This window comes from Gloeophyllum trabeum (genome assembly GCF_000344685.1).
Source record: "Gloeophyllum trabeum ATCC 11539 unplaced genomic scaffold GLOTRscaffold_00012, whole genome shotgun sequence".
Classification (NCBI taxonomy): Eukaryota; Fungi; Basidiomycota; class Agaricomycetes; order Gloeophyllales; family Gloeophyllaceae; genus Gloeophyllum; species Gloeophyllum trabeum.
The window spans coordinates 34076-53986 of NW_006920421.1; the positions used below are offsets into that span (position 1 = coordinate 34076).

General features: G+C 54.8%; 6 protein-coding genes across 6 annotated transcripts in view; 4 read left to right on the forward strand and 2 right to left on the reverse strand.

Moving 5' to 3' along the window:
* Nucleotides 1-4769: 4769 nt before the first annotated feature.
* On the forward strand, nt 4770-6623 carry GLOTRDRAFT_131662 (uncharacterized protein; the record flags this gene model as incomplete). The annotated part of the gene is made up of 1 exon (XM_007870547.1): nt 4770-6623. One exon carries the CDS (start codon nt 4770-4772, stop codon nt 6621-6623), a length of 1854 nt encoding a protein of 617 aa, XP_007868738.1.
* Nucleotides 6624-7630: 1007 nt separating this feature from the next.
* On the forward strand, nt 7631-8146 carry GLOTRDRAFT_131663 (uncharacterized protein; the record flags this gene model as incomplete). Its single annotated transcript, XM_007870548.1, has 1 exon — nt 7631-8146. The coding sequence occupies one exon, from the start codon at nt 7631-7633 to the stop codon at nt 8144-8146; it is 516 nt and encodes a 171-aa protein (XP_007868739.1).
* A 266-nt stretch (nt 8147-8412) lies between these two features.
* GLOTRDRAFT_140188 (uncharacterized protein) lies at nt 8413-9125 on the reverse strand (the record flags this gene model as incomplete). Its single annotated transcript, XM_007870549.1, has 3 exons — nt 8413-8620; nt 8676-8936; nt 8985-9125. 3 exons carry the CDS (start codon nt 9123-9125, stop codon nt 8555-8557), a joined length of 468 nt encoding a protein of 155 aa, XP_007868740.1. The 3' UTR covers nt 8413-8554.
* Nucleotides 9126-11055: 1930 nt separating this feature from the next.
* GLOTRDRAFT_95349 (uncharacterized protein) lies at nt 11056-12432 on the reverse strand (the record flags this gene model as incomplete). The annotated part of the gene is made up of 4 exons (XM_007870550.1): nt 11056-11297; nt 11376-11663; nt 11717-12224; nt 12379-12432. The coding sequence occupies 4 exons, from the start codon at nt 12430-12432 to the stop codon at nt 11056-11058; spliced, it is 1092 nt and encodes a 363-aa protein (XP_007868741.1).
* Nucleotides 12433-16668: 4236 nt separating this feature from the next.
* Nucleotides 16669-18384, forward strand: GLOTRDRAFT_79508 (Aldo/keto reductase; the record flags this gene model as incomplete). The annotated part of the gene is made up of 6 exons (XM_007870551.1): nt 16669-16926; nt 16984-17054; nt 17121-17578; nt 17632-17829; nt 17892-18067; nt 18127-18384. 6 exons carry the CDS (start codon nt 16669-16671, stop codon nt 18229-18231), a joined length of 1266 nt encoding a protein of 421 aa, XP_007868742.1. The 3' UTR covers nt 18232-18384.
* A 1059-nt stretch (nt 18385-19443) lies between these two features.
* Nucleotides 19444-19911, forward strand: part of GLOTRDRAFT_100937 (uncharacterized protein) — a 2093-nt gene continuing 1625 nt past the window's right edge. The window contains exon 1 of the mRNA XM_007870552.1: nt 19444-19729. Within this exon, the coding sequence (XP_007868743.1) occupies nt 19487-19729 (243 nt within the window). The 5' untranslated portion in view covers nt 19444-19486. The remainder of the gene's footprint in view (nt 19730-19911) is intronic.

The window sequence follows — 19911 nt, forward strand, 5'->3', positions numbered from 1 at the left end:
TAGACGGATTGCCACTACTTACACGTTGCAACAGAGTATTGGAGCGCCCGGGCATACCGGCAATGTCAAAGGTAAGGAAGCACGATGAAGTCTCGACGCCAAGAGGGGGCAAAGATCCGGATCTCTGACACGGACCTCACCATCAGTAGGCCCCTCGACAGTGTCTGGGGTCCCAAATCGCGTTAAAAGCGGTCATTCTGCGTCTTAGACGTTTCCCTCATTCAATATCATATATAATGCTGCAGAAGGAGTCCTCTCATGTAGAATATACCATAGCACCAAAAAACCGCCAGAAAATCCCGAGAATGAGTGAATAGAAATCTCACCGACCATCCATCGGGTCACGTGACAGACGCGTCCTCGCGATATTGGACTCAACGAAATACTCCGCACGTACTCTTTCACATATCCGCGTACTTTACCCTCTCAGCAAAACTGATTATCTAGGCCGCTGCTACATGAGCTTTGCAAGCGAGACCTTCAGCAGCAGTCCGGTGATTCTAGTACATGCAGTATAATGGTTCAGATTCCTTTAGTGTATATACATATATCAAGTACTTCTACAGATACACATTCGCTTCTAACGTACCAAAGCTAGCCAGACTCATAACAGCTTGGGAACCAAAGTTATCATATGCTGGCTGCTTTTGCGCCACAGACGCGTCGAGGAGAATAAGGAGGAAGTCAGGCTGACTACGGATACATGATGTCAGTGCCGAGCTCTCGGCAGACCTTCTGCGTGGGGACGGGCAACGCCTGCCAGGACGCCATATTTGCTACTGTTTTGGTCCGTGGCCCGGCAAGACGTCTCCGAGGTCGTGGGACTCGCGGCTGGCCGCGGCACGCTCTCAGGATGTTCAGCGACTTGACCGAAACACAGGTCGTCGACGTTACCTTAATAACGTCCGCACCTTGCATTCTACCGACTGGCTTCACTGAGCAATATTGGAGTATACATACCTATCTGTAATTTTGGAAGAGCAACTCTTTTATCTTTTGTTTCTCGTTGACTTAGAGCCCATGTAAGGAGCATGTTATCCTACAGTGAATTGTGCTCGAAGGAATTGTCTATTTAAAAAACGGTCTTCCAAAGTTTTAGTAAGGCACTGTTGGAACATATCTCAATAGTTGAGTAAGTCAGCGGGAGCCAGCAGTGGTAAGTTATTTCCACAATGCCGAGCGGGTATCACGCGACGCGTCTCAGCAGGACGCGTCGAACGCGTCGCGCTCGTTTACGCGTTGAATCCGCGTCTCTTGCTCTCACCAACTGCGGTTGGCACGCGGACAAACTGAGTGCGCTGAAAGATGTCGTTCCGCGTTATCGACAGCGGGTTTCGCAGTCAAGGGGAATGTGGGTTGAGCATGCTGGCATTAGTCTCAGTGACTCTGATTCAGATCAGGAGTCAGGAGATGGGATAAATGATTATGATGATAATGAAATGGACGAATATAACATATTGTATTTGTGCTACAACTCAGAGTACGAAACTACACGAGACAATGTTGCATCGACGCCACCAGGTCAACTTGGAATATCTCAATTTGGGATGCCGGGGGCCTGCCGGTCCTAGCTTCGTATTCTCACGACCCCGGACCATTAGTCAGCCGCCGTGAGCTCTGCAGGCGTTGCCATTCTGCGGAAGGTGGTCCTACCCCTTTGTGTCTCCGGGGTCCTTGTCACTAAGGGAGGTCAGTGTCGGAAAGTAGTGTTTTGACCCCCTCTTGCTCGACGCTGTCGCGAACGAGGGACAGCCAGATTCGAGCGTAAGCCAGATTAGACGAAGAATATTAATGCGGGCTGCACAAGAGATGCAATTACCGGAAGCAAAACGTTTTGCCGACTCTTGCGCCACCACGCTCGCCTAACCAGTCGCGTTCGTAGCACTTCAATCCAAGTAGTCCTCTCCTCTCCGCCCCTACTCCATAAATGCGACCGTCTACCCTCGGCCTCGAGTCCCCCACGCACGAGCTTTACATGGAGATATCTGAGAGGGGTTGGTCATCGTCGGAGAAAGCACGGGTATGTTCTCACCCATGCTTTACACACGGCCGATGACCCCCACTTCCTCTGTCTCGCCTGCGTCTCTTGAGATTACTGCATGACGGCTAGTTTGCACCTTACATATATACTCGTTCCCCAGCCGCCTCTTACACGGTCATCCGCCCTTCTCCAGCTGTTGTGGTATAGGTGACTCGGCCGATGGGACGTCAAAGTCGCTTGCTCGTATCTGGTCTTATGCATCGCATGCTCTCTCGGTTTAACTCGCTCCTCGACTTTCCCGCCGCGAAGATTGCGCAATTGCCACTGGCGCTGTTGACCGCCCACTCCCTGCGCCATGCGAGAAAGCCGGTGGCGCCTACACCTTACCCGTACCTCTGATTCGTTCAATGCAGACGGACGTCCCCAGTCCCTACCAATACTTCAGCATCCGACTAACTCTCATCTCGATCTTTCTTCTTGGATTCCTGGCGCCGTAAGACGCAGTGCAATAACGGTCAACGTTACACACGCGCTCCTCCCAACCGCCCGTAATCACGTTATGCAATGATACATCTCCGGCGATCTTTTGAATGAGCTTGGACGAGGTCTCGAGCACTTGGACTATCTTTATGGACTAGCCAACACTCAAGAAAGTCTCCCATAGTAGCGTGGGCTATCGTGGTTTCGCAGTCGTCTGAACCTCAAACCATCCACATAAGGCTTTCCCGCTGAGACATCGGAGGATACATCGGCATCGCTTCTTCCCTCTCCCCGACGCCTCTTATTCAAGAAGTCACTGACGGCAAGCTCGGGCGCGTGCTTGCGTGGCCATCAAACCCTCTCCTGAAGTAAGCCTGAGCACGTCTCTGAGCCCAAGTCTCCTGTCGTATCTCACCCCCGCATGTCCTCTCTCGCCATCATATGCCGCCATGACGCTGTCAACCCCCCGCCCTCCCGCCCAGCTCGGGTCCGTCCACCTCCTTCCCCTCCCGTCACTTCAAGGCCAAGCCCAGTCGTCCGCTGTCCTGAGCGCAGTGGATCCGCGCTCTCGTGGGCGCTCATGTGCTTATACTTTCCCCTCTCTATCCGGGATGTGCTTCAAACCGTACTGTATGGTGCTGCTCAGTGTCCGGTTGCATGGCGTGTGAATCTTGCAGCAAGTACTAGTATCACCCCTCTCGTCCATTGCGCTCTCCCCATCTCCAGACTTCCTCCCCCCTTGCCGGCGACGAACGAGTAGACTACGTGAACGCGACGTGCGTGTTTCCTCGCGCACCGTGTGCGCGCCTTACTCGCCCTCTTACTATTCCCTTTCCCATCGTCTCTGCTCGGCTGCGTTCTTCCTTTCTTCTATTCCGCTCCATTAGTCCGCTCATCGACTTATCCTGCGCACGCATCTTCCAGAGCTCAGCGCGCCGCTGTCAACACAACACACCGGCGCGAGTCAACGTGAGTACTCTTGTTCCTTCCTTATGATCCCTCCTCGCCATTCCCATTCCCATTCCCATTTCCCCTTCTTCTCCCACTTCTCGCCCCTTCCGCAGCCATTCAGTATTCGCCCGCCTGGTCCTGCAGAAGGTGAGCGCGCCGATCTCCTGGATGCGGTGGGACCGTACTCGATCTCTGGTTGGCGGATACGCCATGAGCGGTGCAGCGATGAACGGGGGACGGAGGACGAAGCGCGCAACGTCTGGCGTACAATATATCTGCATACTATATGTGTTTCGACGTTCAACAGGCGTAGCTATGCAGAATATGATTTCCCGTCATATTTGGCAAGCCGCGTCTTACGTAATGTCCGTCCCGAGGGTGATGCACTGGGCGCTCAGATAGGAGACTGACTGTACATGAGCATGCAGGAACGTCGGGAGGCAGATGTTGAGAATGAATTAGTTTTGCGAAGGGACATCGTAAGTAGGGAGATACCTCCGGCCAGGGTGATGTCATGCGACGCCTCAACGGTACGGCGAAACAACACTTGCAGAACGCTCGGGTATGCCCGGCTATTTGACTGCCACAGCACCGGCCACAGACGACAAAACCGAGCAGTATATGCATGGAGAGAGGCGGGCGGGAATCGCACATCACAGAACGGGAGACAGGGGTGTATAGCCTGGTCCGCGGGGACCCTGCCGTGAGGAAATCTTTATCGCTGACCATACCGGCGTACCTGCGTCTGCACCCATCATGAGCCGTTAGCAGCGGTTACACTGACAGATATTAGCACATGAGTAGTTACTCGCGAACCGTCCACATCGTGTAGGTCGGAGGGGAGCCAGAGCACGGGCCATGATAGATGCTCTGGTCGAATGATTGCTGCCTCGTGGATCTGCACTCCCATTTCGGGGTCACGCAAAGAAACGGGTACTGGTGGAGATAGAGCTCAAAGAGATATTTGACCGCTAGCTAAGACCAAAGGTCTGAGGCGAAAAGAATATAATGAGAGCACTGTGTGTCCCCAACGAGCAGTACGCTCGGAGTATCCATGTGAGCGCCGCCGGACAATGGAGGCCAGGCGAGTGGCGTGGGAATGCTCTCGTCCAATCAGCAGCATACAAGCTCTGTACAGTCAGAACGCCAACACCGCTTCCTTTCAACGATACGACATTGTCCCTTTCGACTTCCGTCCAACAACCGCACGCTATCTGCTCTGCCTATACCAGCGCCTACTGTCCACTGAAGCCCAAATTATTCAACGACCCTCATATCGTATGTCCTCTACATTGCGTCTCGGTGCCAAACTTCGACTAAATTCTCTCTAGCCCAAATTCACGGCTGAACAATCAACATGTCCTATTCACACATTGCTCGCAGAAACTTTGCTAATCTCTCGTACGAACTGATCTCGAAGATCGTAACCTTCGAGACGGGGGACGGTACCGATGCCGCCACGGGGGCCATTGTGCCACCGAGTGCCACTGGGTTACTCGCCGCGACCCACGTATGTCGCAGCTGGAGAGAAGCGACCGTACACAACGCAACCCATTGGAGGAATATTTGGATGGGAAGTTTGGACTCAGTGAGAACGTTGTTAGCGCGCACGCTGCGATTACCCGTCGCCATAGCCGGCTCGCTGTCGACGGAGGCAGACGGGAGAAAGCTGGCCGTAGTGATGAACCATATATCGCGCGTACGGTCTCTCACCCTGAAGGCCACTTCAGAGGCGTTACGGGCGTTAGATGGACGAAGGAAAGGGGAGGCATCGATCTTGGAAACTCTTGAGATCGAGAGGGTGGACCGCGACGAGCGCGTTGACCTGTCCTGCTTCGCGTCGCCAAAGTTGAAGCGCCTGGATGTTACGAACTTCGACTTTGATGAGTTCCGAGCGCTGCTTAGCCCTTCCATAACCAGTTTGCGGATCGCAGGCGCCTGCGTCTCCACCACGACCGGCGAAGTGCTACAGCTTCTCCACCATCTTCCCAACCTCGAGTCTCTCGAACTCAAGGTGAACCTGCAGCCCACCGTCGAAGAGGATTCTTTGGTCCAGACAACTGCCCTTGAGAGATTACGTTGTTTAGATATGGGTATCCAAAGCGTCGGGGAAGCAGAGCTTCTCGCGTTCGTATCGGTGCCACATCTCGACTTTATGCGACTCTCTATTCTCTGCGACGACGACTTGCCCGATATCATGGAGCTGGTCAGACGGCGATTCGAGGGCGACGGCAGGACGGAATTCGGGGGATGCACGTTCTACGCTCCCAACCCCACTAGCCTTCATGTGGCGTTGACGCCGGACGTGACTGTACCTGCTTGTCCACCTCAGCTCGGAACGTACCTCATCTTCGACAATTTCGACGAGTGGGAGGAATACCGCATTGTCAATGTCCTACGCACAAAGTTCGGACCGACCCGTACTGCGCCCTGGATGTCCGCTGTGGAGCAACTGAGCATACGAAACGCTCGCGCCCACACCGAAATATCTACGCAATCCTGGAAAATGCTCTTCAAGGTCATGCCAGGCATCAAGACACTGCATATTTCGGATCGAGGCACATCCGTATTCCCAATCGGGCTATACTCCCAGAAACCCGTGGGTAATCTCTGGTACAGGCAGCCGCTCTTTCCACAGCTTGAGTCTCTCGACCTGGAAGGTGTCTGGTTCCGATCCTCGTCTCGGCTGTCCGAGCAAGACCAGGGTGATTTTCTGGATCGCCTTATAAGACCATTTCAGCGCTGCGACTCTACACAGAGCATAAAATATCTTACCATTCGTGCCGGAATCAATATCTTCCGAGAGGATATCGAACTCTTGCACATAGTCTCGCGTGATGTCCATTGGGACGAGCTGGTGACGTTCAGGGCGAGGAACGACACCTTCGAGGACGGTGTCGACTTCGACATCTACGATGAGGACGATGAAGCAGACCTTGAAGACGGCGAGCTCGAAGTTGAAGAACTCGAGGACGGAGAACTCGAGGACGGGGCACTTGAGGACGGCGAGCTTGAGGACGAACAGCTCGACGACGGGGAACTTGAGGACGGGGAACTAGAAGACGAGGAACAGTCCTCGGACGAGGATGAACACGACGGAGAGATCCGAGCGTCCCAGGGGAAAGCGAGCGACGACGCGCAACCGGGCGGCAGAGATGAGGACAGCCCGTCCCCCAAGCCTACCGGTAGCCCCGAGAGCAAGGAGAAGTAACGTACCAGGGAGCAGTACTGGTTGCAGCGAAACTGCGAGTGTAAATAGCGAATGAATTGTATATCTGTATTTCGATAAATAAGCATGACCTGCGTCGGAGGTCGTGGTACGCGGATGATACGGGCAGGGTCCTCTTGTAACTATCATTTTCATCCCTTGCCGAGAATGGCGCATATAAGCGAATCGGTCGCAAAGTCCTATGGAATTCGAATACTTTACCCACGTCTACTAGAAGTCGAGCGGCGACATTCTGAGAACGTCGGGAGCTTGGGCCTCCGGAGGATGGACGACTACCACCGCCTAGGAGAACCGCGTTTGATATAGCAACGGGCTCGTGTCCACGGTGCGTCCTCCGCGCATTCCTTCGGTCTTCTTTCGCACAATGGGCATCTGACGCCACATGCTTCTCATAACGGCTTCTATCATATATCAGATGCATCAGCGGAAGGAGCTCAGGGTGCATTGTACGTACAGAAACGGCTGCAGACGATAGAACAGCGCGCGGGACGCGATCAGCGCCGTGCCATCTGCCAGCCATAGGCGATGCACGATGAGATATCTCCGTCATACCGGCCTTTGTCGCTGCATATCCACGTCCATCCCGCATCGACTGTAAACCGACTCAACTGACATCTCGGGCGCCCGTCCAGGCAGGGAACGCGAGGCTCCAGGCGTCGAGCCTCGGACGAGCATCGTCCCACGCTGCGCGATCCTCTGCCGATCGCGCGAGGCAACGCACGCGGAGGAGTTCCGCGGCGCCTGCGTCCCACCAAAGCCTCGCACCCATCACGCATTTCTTCGCGAGGCAGTCGGACGCGATGCGCGCAGGTTGGAACCATGCCCGCGAATTCTGCGCGATGGATAATGGAAGCTTGAGAGCACGCCGCGGAAACGCACCTCGGAAACCTATGATGCCGCAGAGTCGAAGAAGCCGTTGCATCCATCCGTTTCCCGGCCATTGCTGTCTGGGCGTTTCCGACCCCTCAGCGACGGAGCCCACGCCTCGCATGAGAAATACGCAGGAACAGAATCTCGAGCTCGCACGAATCGACAAAGGGCCTGTATCCCTCCTGCCGGTGACAACCCCACCCGCTACGCACGTAGCCGGTGCACTAGCAACACCAACCGCTCGGACGGCCGCGGTTGGAGATCCCAAGCTGCCCTCGGACCAGTACCCGCATGATTTTCGGGCTCACCTCACATGCGGATCACCAACCCCCTCCAACACGGCGTCGGCGCGTGCACACCGTATCATGCAGCCCCGACGCTCGCACCACCCACCCACCCACCGCGCCCCGTCGCCCGCGTCTCACCTCGGCGCCGGCACCCTCCAGGCCGATGCGGGGGAGGGCGGCGGAGCTCGGGATGCGGGCCGAAGATGCAAGGCTACGTGTACCCGCCAACGCGGGATCGAGCCTTGCCTTGCGCGTGCGCGCGTCCCGATACCTGATTCCAACTGTCGACTGTCCGCCCGCCCGCCTCCCCCCTGCAAGTGGATGCGCGCTCGTGTGGATTGGCGGTGATCCCTCTTATCAGCCCCTGGCCCCCACGCAGCTGTCTCGGATATACTGAGTGATGGCTAACCGCGGCGGGTCAACGAGGCAAAGGAGAGTATTATGGGAGAACGGGCCGGGGCGGGGGCGGGCCGGGCTCTTGGATGCGCTGTGCCATGCCATGACAAAAGAGCCCGACGATGCAAAGCGCGACTGCGAACCGCGTCAACGAGCGACCGCACGAGCACAGCTTTATGGACTTGTACAACTGCGAGATCCTCGGCGGGTGCGGGCAAGCAAAACGGGTAGGGATACAGTTGCACAGGGTTGTAGTCGTACAGTGAGCAAGGGAGGAAGGGAAGGGTTAGTGGTACAACATTTGACAGGTATGCGACACACGGGCAAGTAGAGCGCTGAGGATATGATGGCGGAGCGGGATCAATCAGAGGACGAAGCGACTTGGACGTCGACATAGACGACTTCGAACATGGGGGAGTTCCCAGCCTGCGGACGAACGAATAAGTCGTTTACCAGCCTTCTGTAGACACGGAACGCGCACCCCGACCAGCGCAACATGCCCCACGCTCAACAACGCCACTCCGTCGAACCCGGTAGCCGGGACGGCGACGGAGAAGTTCTGGTGGGGCGGCTTCTCGCCCGTGCCGCTCGCGTTGGTGTACTGCGGGGCGTACGGGCCGCTGTAGAGGATCGTGCCCATCTCCTCCGCGGGGGAGGTGCAGGCGAGGGCGCCGGATGCGTTGGTCGTGCAGGCGTGGAGGGCGATGATGAGGGAGACGTCGGTGGAGCCTGTGAGGGAGTTCTATGGGAGCGTGAGCGCAAGAGGGAAGGGGAAAGGGAGGCAGCGCACGGGTTTGTCGACTTGGACGGTAAAGTTGGACCCCGGTGCGACGGTCGTCCCGGCGGGCGGGTACCCGATCGCGACAGACTGGCAGTGGATCGATGGGACGATGGCGAGGACAGCGGCGACGAGGGCGAGGGCGTAGCGCATGGTGGGTCGTTGTCGAGTGAGATCTACTTGGATAGCGCAGCGAGCGACATGAGTAAACGATCATGCATGTGCAGCAACGTCAGGCTATACTTGGTCTTATCTCTACGCTAGACCGAGCGAGAACTTTACAACTTTCTGCGCCACAACGCCCGTCTAACCTCCCACCAATCCCATGCGCGCTCTGATCCATGTCGGCAAACTGACGGGGTCTCCTCCTTCATGCTCCTCCCCCGGGAGCTTCGGAAACCATGGAGCGTCGTCAGACTTACGACTTACATCCTTAGCGTCATCTTGGATGGCAACATCTTTCGAACTGAAGGTGCTGCCATCCAAGACGACGCTCGCTTATGATTGTTCGCCAACGCAACGGTATTCTCCGTCCTACAATCGCTCCCAAGGTTCATGTCTCCCTCTAACCAGTGTTCCATCTTCTCATACCCTTCCAGAGCATTCAACCCTATGCGCCGCTCAGCACGCGCGGTCTTCACTCTTCCAGCACGTGAATGTGATATACAGCCCGTCCTCGGCCTCATACAACATGCCGAACCTCCACGCACGCTTGCTCTTCTGCATCTCGGCTGACAGCAACCAGCGGGGTTACCGCTCTTACCCCCCTTGCGCGCCGCAGCCCCGAACAACCAGGTATCGATGAGCATTAGGCTGGGCGTGGCGGGAGTCACTTGTCGGGTGCCACGGCGATACGAGCAGGCACCGCAACCCGGGTGGGCATCATGCACCTCCCGTGTAGCCCTCTCGTCCACGTCTATGCACGCGCCCACCGCTGCTCCGTGCGCCCTCTCCCTCTCCCTCCCTTCCCACTTCCCTCTCCACCATTCCGCCCGTCCGCATGATCGCTCTTATTCTTCCCGAATCCCACAGAGTGGGCGTCGTTGACGTCTCTCCCCGAGACCCCTGCCTGCGGTGACAAGGTACGCCGCCGCCTGTCCTACCCTCGAGCCTTCACCCGCCAGAGTCATTCACAGAGGCAGGTGTGAGGCCCTAGATCCACGTTCTCCCTTCCTTCAGCCTCATACCCCCACTCCCTCCTCTCCCCTCTGCCCCCTCTGCCGCCCTGACCCGCACCCCGTCCCCTCCCGCACAGGCCGCCCGCATCCCCCAGCACTCCTCCCACTACAGCGTCCACGCGCCGACCATCCAGAAGCAACCTCGGCTCCACCGCGAGCAGTCTATCACGCGCGCTTCTCCCCAGCCTATTCCACTACCCCGGCCGTGAAGCAGAGAGAGCGCTTCCCCAGCTCGCGGAAGCTGAACACGTCCCAAGCTGCGCGCCTCCGAATATTATTATTATACACAGAATACGTACGAGGCCTAGGGATATCGATGGATGCAAGCACCGACACGCCCCGGCGAATGCCCCCGCCGACACGCCCGGGCACGCACCTGCCTACCCGGGGGCATGTGTAGGTAACAGCGACTCGGCTCTGATACCCCCGCTTCTATCGGTCCGGTGGGGGGAGGGTGTCAGGATCAGGACGGTCCAGACGACCCTTTGTGGACTCGGCCTCCCTTGTACATAGGCGAATCACGGACCACGTTAGCTTCACCTTGATACCTATGCCCTCGTGTGGGTTGCCGTACCCTCCAGTGTTCAACGGCTTCGACGCTACTCTCGGTACGGGCAGTCCAATTCAGCTTTACATAGCAAGGGGATAGTACCAGGACTTTTGAAGGGCAAGGGCAAAAGTGTGTATTCTAGTGATGCAATACTCCCTCAACCCCCCCCCCCCAATGGTCCGAGGGATTGAATTGACGACCAATCCTGCAACAGACAGAACATGCGTGTATGACAACAGCAGGATAGCAAGGCCAAGAAAGCACGGAAAGCAGGATCAGACAATGGGAAGCAAAAACAGATAGCAAGAATGAATGGCCATGGAACGGAATGGCATGACATCCCCAGTTCGAAGCGCTACTTCTCGGTGCGACAGTAGGATAGCGGGAACCGTCCCGAAGAGTTAGCGCACCACTCCGAGTCCTCGCTGGCACTCGAGCACTGGCAATGACCCTCTTCGGGGCTGTCCTCCGCGCCAGGAGACCCGGGCACCACATGGTTCCCTGCCCGTGTGGGTAACATTGGCAGTGCAACACAACCAGAGATACCATATTTGGCAAAGTCCATCGTAGATGGGTCTGGTGTGTGAGCGTGGATGGCTGGTGATGAACCCAATGGAGCACAGGTGATCAGAGTCAATCTTATATTGAACTGGCTCTGGCACTGCTAAGACTCACCATTTCTGAGGTGATGTGCCTTCAGCCTGGGTGGATCCCTGCGAGGGTCACATTCAGAGCTAGCAGGTGTGATGAGAGTAGGTATAGCCGTCTTCAAGGATGGCCTTTCAACAGATTCATCTCCAGCTGCTGCCAGGAGGAGTTTCTCTGGATTACAATGGAATGATTGGGTTGGCATGTATATCTTTTGTGGTGGATCAACTGCATCAATGGATGACTGCAGCTCAGCATTTCCTGTCACTGGATATGATTCACTGGGACTCTCATCAGCCCCATAAGAGGTGGAATCTGTGATGCAAGGTGAGGCTACTGCAGGAGATTTCTTTGGAAGAATGACTCACAACCCTCTGGGATTCTGGCATCCATATCCATGGTGGAGTGTGTGTTGCTCTCCAGCGCCATGCTGGGTTTATAACGCTCAATAAGACGGTTGATAGCTTTCTCAAGATCATCTCCTGCCTCAGCCTTCCAACCTCTTGCTGTATCAGAGAGTGTCCAGACCACTTTCCCCTTGGGGTTAATGTGGAGGATCCTTCTCTGGGGAAAATATGGATGGTAGAGAACTTGTTCATTGGTAGTGTTGAACTTCATCGATGTGAATGCCCTCCACTCATGCTCTCCAATCTTTCCCCACAGCATCCTTCCAGCAATGTCCACATACACATCTCCAGGGTGGCCCAAGGCAGGATCTGGGGTGCCATCGTGAATGAATGTAGAAAAAGAGATATAGTCATTCATGACAGGGTACGGATACTCCTTCCTCCAGCCAAACTTCTCCTTGAAAGAGGAACCCTCATATGGGATGGTCACTCCAGAAGGAAGGACATTCCTCGGATCCTTAAGGCAGGGCTGGTGTGGTATGAGTGAAGATGAAGTCAGCATGGGCTGAAAGGTTGACTCAGAACACTGCATGGGTGATAGGGAAATTTGCAACAAATCCGAAGAAATTTTAACCCTGAGCCCCTTTACATAAACAAGTGACATATGTGGTGCAATGTTTTACCATATTTGGCAATTGTGGCCATCTAAGCCCCAGATTCATTTCTGTCTTGAACATATATACCTGTGAATGACTCAAATCCCATGTCCCCACCGTCTAACTCCTGATAAATGGCTTGTGTGTCTAGCAGCGGCCACCCTTGAGACCCTTCAGAGAGGCTTTAAGTACAGTTCCCGGCCCTCAGGGCTGCCTTCCCACGGCCTTCCTTCGATGACCATATTTCCCACGGTTGGTTTCAGCCGCTCTATCTCAAGTTGTGGCTGAGTGGTGGGTGTTTCTGCGACAATATGGTGGACTAGGACTGCTCCCTTATTTATGGTATACTGAGGATGCCCCTAGCTAGCCCATGAGCGAGCGCAACTTTAGAAATCCCTGATGCTATTGAACTGGAGAATGAGCTCCAGCGGCGGGCCTTCAGACGTCGTTGCTACTGCAGAGTTGTAAGTTCTCCCAACTGCAGCTTCCTTCATTGCATCTCGCTCGGGGCTCACACATCACTTCGCATCATCGGACATGAAACAAGTGTCAGCCAGAAAATGGCTGCACCTTGGACGAGCCTGACGAGGGTATCGAAGAGTCCGTCGGTAAGCCAGTTAATTACCCCCAACGAGTGATGCATCATATGTGCAAGCTAGAGCCTTTGATCGCCAGGAGGGTGTAGACGCGATTACAAGATCCCCTTCGGACAGCGAATGTCGTGCGGTCCCACTCTCGATACGAGATGAACAGTATTTAGCTACCGATTTCGTTTGCATCGCATGGCGTCTGCATCCGAGGCCTCAGGACCGCTACCTCCAGCCGGTATGCTCAGCTCATGCGGTACCTTCGAGCGGCGACCGAGAAAGTACTGCAGTACGCAAAGTCTCTATCCCTCTTCTCTAATATTGCATGTGATCATCGGACATATTGCTCATTGCCACTGGTATCGCAGCCCCTCCGGGTGGCAGCTAATCTGTTGGAATGTCTCCCTGTAACTGGCCGATTGCAATGCGGATCGACACAGCAGTGCGCCAGTGCGGGCTTGTGCCAGGCGTGAACGTACTCCGCCTGTCGAAACCAGTGCATCGATTTCTTCTGTGCGTCTTTTCAGCACGAACATGCCGGCAAACCAGGACTCTTGCTACGGCCTACAAATGCCCGTTGTTCCGAGAACTTTCGTGCACAACCCTCCACGTTCGAAGTTTTGACTGATAGAGCAACTGGATCGGTTTCGGGGACGTGCGTCAGGCATACGTTCATAGAGTTCCTTCTCGGGAGACAAGGCTATGCAACTACGTTGCAATGACTGGTCCCCCGCGATTCACTAGATCTCAAGACCTTCGCGCTCATCGAGTTACGTGTCTATCCCGAAGTTGGCTGTGGCCGACTACTCATGTAGGGTCTTCCCTTGCATGGCATTAATATCGGCAATTCGCTGCGTGATTTTCCAGAGGATCCGCGGCAATCCTGACAATGTACGGAACTCATAAATTTGACTATTAATAGGGTCGCTCTTTCCTGTCTATGGCCATCATTATCCGAGTTTCGACACTGCACAGATCACCATCATTCGCCGGTGGTCAGACATCTCCGGAAAGCAACTCACCTATGTCCATCAAGGGGTCTGCTACTATATGGACATACATACCCGCCATTCTCGGCTTTTCATCTGATTAACGATACTATTTCGTTCAACCTGCGGACGTGCTACTGCAGAGGCTATGAGCTAACTGAACGTACGTCTGGTTGGTTCCCACTGCTCGTCGTTGAGACCGATTTCTTTCCTCTTGTACTGCTGCTGAGGCTTCATCTGTGCATCATCCTCACACTCGACAAGCGAGGTGGGCCATAAGAAGTAAGCTTCTAGTCAATTGTCTTCGACCTATTTCACAGTCTAACGACGTTTACGAATATCACAGGAACGTATAATGGCTTCCTTGGAAGCTACGTATGGAGCCATGTTCTCCGGTGCTTCCTTTTCCTACGCGTGCGTAAGAGGAGCATCTTTTGAGAGCCCATAACAGACTTGAGTGTAGGTTATACGGGATCGCTCTGGTCCAGTTCGTGTTGTTTTGTCGAAGGCGGGATAGAGGGGAGGTGGCAGTAAACTCCTTGGTATGCCCATCCTTTACCGAACCAGTGGACGTGTAAATCTGACTATGTTGGGGCACCAGGTTGTATTCACATGGCTTGTGAGCGCACCCGACTGAGACGTGTCGCCGATGCTGACGCATTAGCAGATGGACACCCTTCAGCAATGCCTGATCACGCATGCTCTGTGGTATTATCTGGTTTGCAAGAGCGGGGGTATTGATGCCAACAGGTATTTCGTGAATTGGTGGGTCGCGCATAACGAGCTCGAGAGATCCTTAGAGCTGAGGTATGTCTCAGGAGCCTCCAAGTAAGCTATCGTTCTGTCGCCCTCGTTTCTCCGTTCTAATGGATGGCGTAGGCGCAGGGTATCCCATCGGTATGTATATCTCTATTTTCCTCTCGGGAGATGATACTCAATGGCCCTGATCCACAGGTGATTCTCACCTTGACCGTTCAGTGGTAACGTTCTCTCTCATTACAGATATTCGTCTTTCCAACATCATCTGTTAGGTTCTTTTTCATAAGACTGGTGAAGTGTACGTATACAATTTCGTGTCGAATGCAAGCCTTGGGCTGATCCGCCGCTTTCAAAGTCAGCAAGAGACGCTGGACATTCATCTTGGTATGTTACCATTATTGCGCCCGCTGGCTTCCGTCGGCTCATTAACCTATGTAGTTTCTTCCCATACTCGCAGCTTTCGGTAAGTCTAACTAGTCCTATTGCATTGTCGCATTCCTTACTCTCGTGAATCCAGCGCTTTCGTTATGTGAGCTGCTATATTATCTACAGCGCCATCGCTGCTGGATGACATTTACCCCACGCCAGACTGGGACCTCCGAAAGTTTGTCATCCCGAAGCAGATCCGGCGTATAATTTAACGAAGTGTCTTCCGCAGCCTCACCTCACCTACACCGCTTGTCTATGTCCTCGATAGAAGCGGAGGACTCATAAACGCGGGAACCACCGCTCTCCTCGCGACGGCCAACACCTGCTGTCTCATAGCCGACGTAGCAATATCGGCCATAGGATGCCACCAGCTATACAAGCACCGCTCAGAGGCGATGGGCAGCTCCAAGTAAGCTTGTGTTCCGTTGTTCCAAAGCTATACGTTAATCTGCGGAGGGGTGTGGTGAACACTTTGATCAGGTACACGCTCACGACGGGACTCTTGTCGAGGTAGGGATTATTATATGACCCACTGTCATCATCTGATTTACATCATACAATTCAGCATTGTCACGGTCCTATGTCTTATATTCGTAGGCCTTTCTGCAGCTCGCTTAGGGCAGGGAAAGATGATCTAATCACCGGATCCGCTTGCAGTACGTCGCGAACGCGGGAGTGACCTTTGGCGCCCTGCTCGCTGCATACTTTGTCCACGCCAAACGTAAGTCTGGCAGATCTTCGTTAATCGTACTCTCGCTCTAACGCTTGTAAAATTGCTCGAGTATACGTAAACTGTATGCTAGCCTCGTAAGTCCTCACTCTTCCGCTCTCCTCAACTCATCAACGTCTTCCGGGGCTTGTCCCAGATTAAATAATCGCGAACGTCTGCGCGCGCGCGTCTTCGAAGACGTCAAGAGCAACCTTCCGACCTCCCGACCACACTCGAGTGTATCCACGCTCACCGCTCCGAGACGGTCGAGCGTGCTCGTCATTGCACCGGGAATGCCGGAGAGGGTAGAACCCCCGCCGCACCTGTCAGAAGCCAAATATAAGCGATCACCGTACGACTCGTATCCGCTCATACAATGAACGCCGCATTTTTGGTCGTCGCTATCGTAATAATTCTATAAACTATCATACGCTTACCAGTCGAGTACGACACCTATCGCTACATACCTCTTCGTGTTGCAGAATAGGGATTCGCGCCACACGCGAGGCCAAATGAACCCAAACAAATGTAAACTCCGGACTTGTTGCGATCAAGAGCATCCCCTGCGGCCACAAAGCGGTGCGGTTTGCGGTTGATCACAGCTGTGCACCGTACGCGTCTACTTGCCGGCATTGCGGATGGACGTCGACTCTTCAGGCACATATCCCAGCACGATGTGTCAATCATATTCCTGCCGCCTGCGAGTGGTCTCTCGCACACGAGTTGAACCTACTCTCCTTCCCCTCCTTCCGAACTATCCACTCCCTGGGTCTCACTCTAGATCAAAGTAAGTATTCATAAATACTTGACATTCCCTATCCGCACAATTCTGACTCTGCTCTAGATGTATCGCTTATCCATCCAGTCCAAGCTCCCTTCCCAAAGACTCCGACAACTCTCGACGACTGCAGCCAGACGGAATGGTGCTACGCAAGCGAAACAACCCAAGGTCCTCTTCACGCCTGCCCCGCCGCCACCCACTGCCCTTGGCCGATATCGCTATCTCTCTCCACTCGCGTCCGTCACAGTGTCCCCGCTATGCCTAGGCGCCATGAGCATCGGCGACAAGTGGGCAGAGTATGGGTACGGTGCAATGAACAAAGTGAGATTACCTTATCGCTCGTGGAGGACCGCACGACTGATGAGTTTGGATCTGCAGGAGACGAGCTTCAAGCTGCTAGACGCTTACTTTGACAATGGAGGAAACTTCATCGATACGGCGAACAACTAGTACGTGTCCTCATTCCTATCTTCGGCGCTGTACGGCGGTCTGACACAGCGCGCGGTGTTCTGCAGCCAAGACGAGACGTCAGAGATGTTCATCGGCGAATGGGCCGAGCAGCGCGGCATCCGCGACCAACTTGTCATCGCAACCAAGTACTCAACAATGTACAAACGCGGCAACGACGCCATCGCCCAAAAAGTTCTCTACGGCGGGAATCACGTCAAGTCAATGTACACCTCCGTGCACGAATCCCTTAAGAAACTCCGCACCTCCTACCTCGACATCCTGTACGTACACTTCTGGGACTACAACACCTCCGTCGAGGAGGTCATGAACGGGCTGCACAACCTCGTGCAGCAGGGCAAGGTGCTGTACCTCGGCATCAGCGACGCGCCCGCATGGGTTGTCGCGAAGGCGAACCAGTACGCGCGCGACCACGGCAAGACGCCGTTCGTGGTGTACCAGGGCGCGTGGAATGTGATGCAGCGTGACCTTGAGCGGGAGATTATCCCCATGTGCCGCTCAGAAGGTGCGTCTTTTTTCTTACACTTTCGATTTCGTGCCTCAGCTAATGCACTCCAGGTCTTGCGATCACCCCTTGGAACGTCCTCGCTGGTGGACACATCCGCACGGACGCCGAGGAAGAGGCGCGCCGGCAGAGCGGCGAGAAGGGACGGCAGACGTGGCGCGGCGACTGGGAGCGCAACGAGCGCGAGAAGCTCGTCTGCCAGGCGCTCGAGGACGTCGCGAACGCGACCGGCGCGAAGAGCATCCAGGCTGGTATGTCTCGTTCCCACCTCTCACCTCCCTCACTTCCCTTGGCGTGCTAATTCTGAGTACAGTGGCGATCGCATACGTGATGCAGAAGACGCCGTACGTCTTCCCCCTAATCGGCGGGCGCAAGGTCGAGCACCTCCTCGCGAACATCGCCGCGCTGGACGTGGCGCTCGCGCCCGAGCACATTGCAAAGATCGAGAGCGTCGTGCCGTTCGACCTCGGCTTCCCGGGGAACATTATCGTACGCGACCTCCCTTCATTCATTCACTGTGTAGAGACGCTGATGATGGTTGCATATAGGGCAATGGAACCGCGAATATGCTCGCGATGATGACGGTGGGCACGTTTGATCGGCAGCCGCTGCCGCCTCCCATTCGGCCAGCGCCCAAGCCCAAGGCGCAGTAGTCGGTGCATATCGTGATGTGTGCGCCGTTGCATAGATCGTCGGCACAGCATGCTTTGGATACTTCTTTATAATGGCACAGTACTATTTATTCCCATCTGTATATGAATCCGTACGCGGTATCAATCCAGAACACGAGATATCAGTCCATAAAATCTCATCCTTATCGATCCTTTACTACCAATAGTTCCGACTTCTGGAGGACGGTGCCGTATAGCTCACAGCTGGTGCCGTCGAGTATTTGTTTGCCCGGATTCGTATTGGATATGTATCTTCAACTCAGTCAAAGCATAGATAACTGGAGGCTTGCTTCTGCGGCTCTTCTGTTTGGACGGAGGATATACCATGTATTATTGAACTTCTCTAAATGTCAATGCAAGGCCTAGTGGACATTGCCGGGTGGAGAACTTACCAACATAATGCAGCTCTACTGAATACGGACTCACCGAGGTTGAAGAGCCAGCCGGAAAGTTCCGCTAGAGTTCGACGGATTCGAGGAGAACGAAGGTTCTGTTCCGAGCCAAATTCCTCCGCACCTGATGATTTTCCTGGGGTCAAAATCGTATCATGAGAAACGGGGGAGCGTACACAGAAACTTGACACTTGAGACTCGCTTTCGGTTGGTAGGTTGTTTGGACGCAGTGCGAGGACAATGGGTGTGGCGTGGTAAGCGCGCGAAGGTCGACAAGCACGTGCACATAAAAGGCACTCTCGTCGAAGTTCGAGTGTTCCTCCCAACCACACTGAGACCGCCCGCATCCCTCTTCAGAGGCCCTCCTGCTCCCTTGTTACCAAGCCACAATCCTATAATAAGCACAACAATAAGTGGACGGTACGTTGGCTCACTTCCCTTATTGATTCTTGCCCGCGCCACATGTGTCGCTCACGTCGTATCGCAACCACAGCGCCACTCCAGTCACGATGAACAAACCGTCCTTCAGCTCCATTCCGCCGGAGCTTATGGCCAAAGTGGCCGACGACGTGGTGGCCGACTTGGACGCCACAACGCCCGACCCCGCCACCCGACAGTCTCAGATTGTTTCCTTAACTCACATCTGCGGCAGGTGGAGGGAACAGCTTGTGAACAACCGGAAGTATTGGACGGCCATATTCATTCAAACGGTCGACAGTCTGAAGGACCTCATCGCTCGCTCCCGCAACGCCACATTGACAATCGCCGGATCGCTTGACGACAACGACGGTGGCAACGACGTCGAGGATCGCCGCAAAGACAACAAGGAGAAACTAGGCATGGTGATGGGCGTCCGCTCCCGGCTTCGGTCCCTCTGTATTTCGGTCTCGTCCACGGTTTTGGGTAGCGTCGTCGGACAGGTAAATGGTACATCGCCCATCCTGGAGGAGCTGCAAATCAGCGTCACGGGTGCTTTCGGTGCGGCAAACCTGACTCCTTTCACGTCCCCGGTCTTGCGGCGTCTTCGGCTTAGTGGCCTCGACAGCCTGAATGACTTCAGGATGCTCTTCACGCCGACGTTGACTGAACTGCATATCACTGCTGTCAGAATGGCTATGACGACTTTGGATATATGGCAGGTCTTACGTGGTCTACCCAACCTTACGGACCTTAAGCTCAGTCTGGATCTCGGACCTATCCCGATCAACCCTGGAGTTATGATCCAACTCGACAAGTTACCATTCCCCTCCCTGCGGACCCTATCCATCGA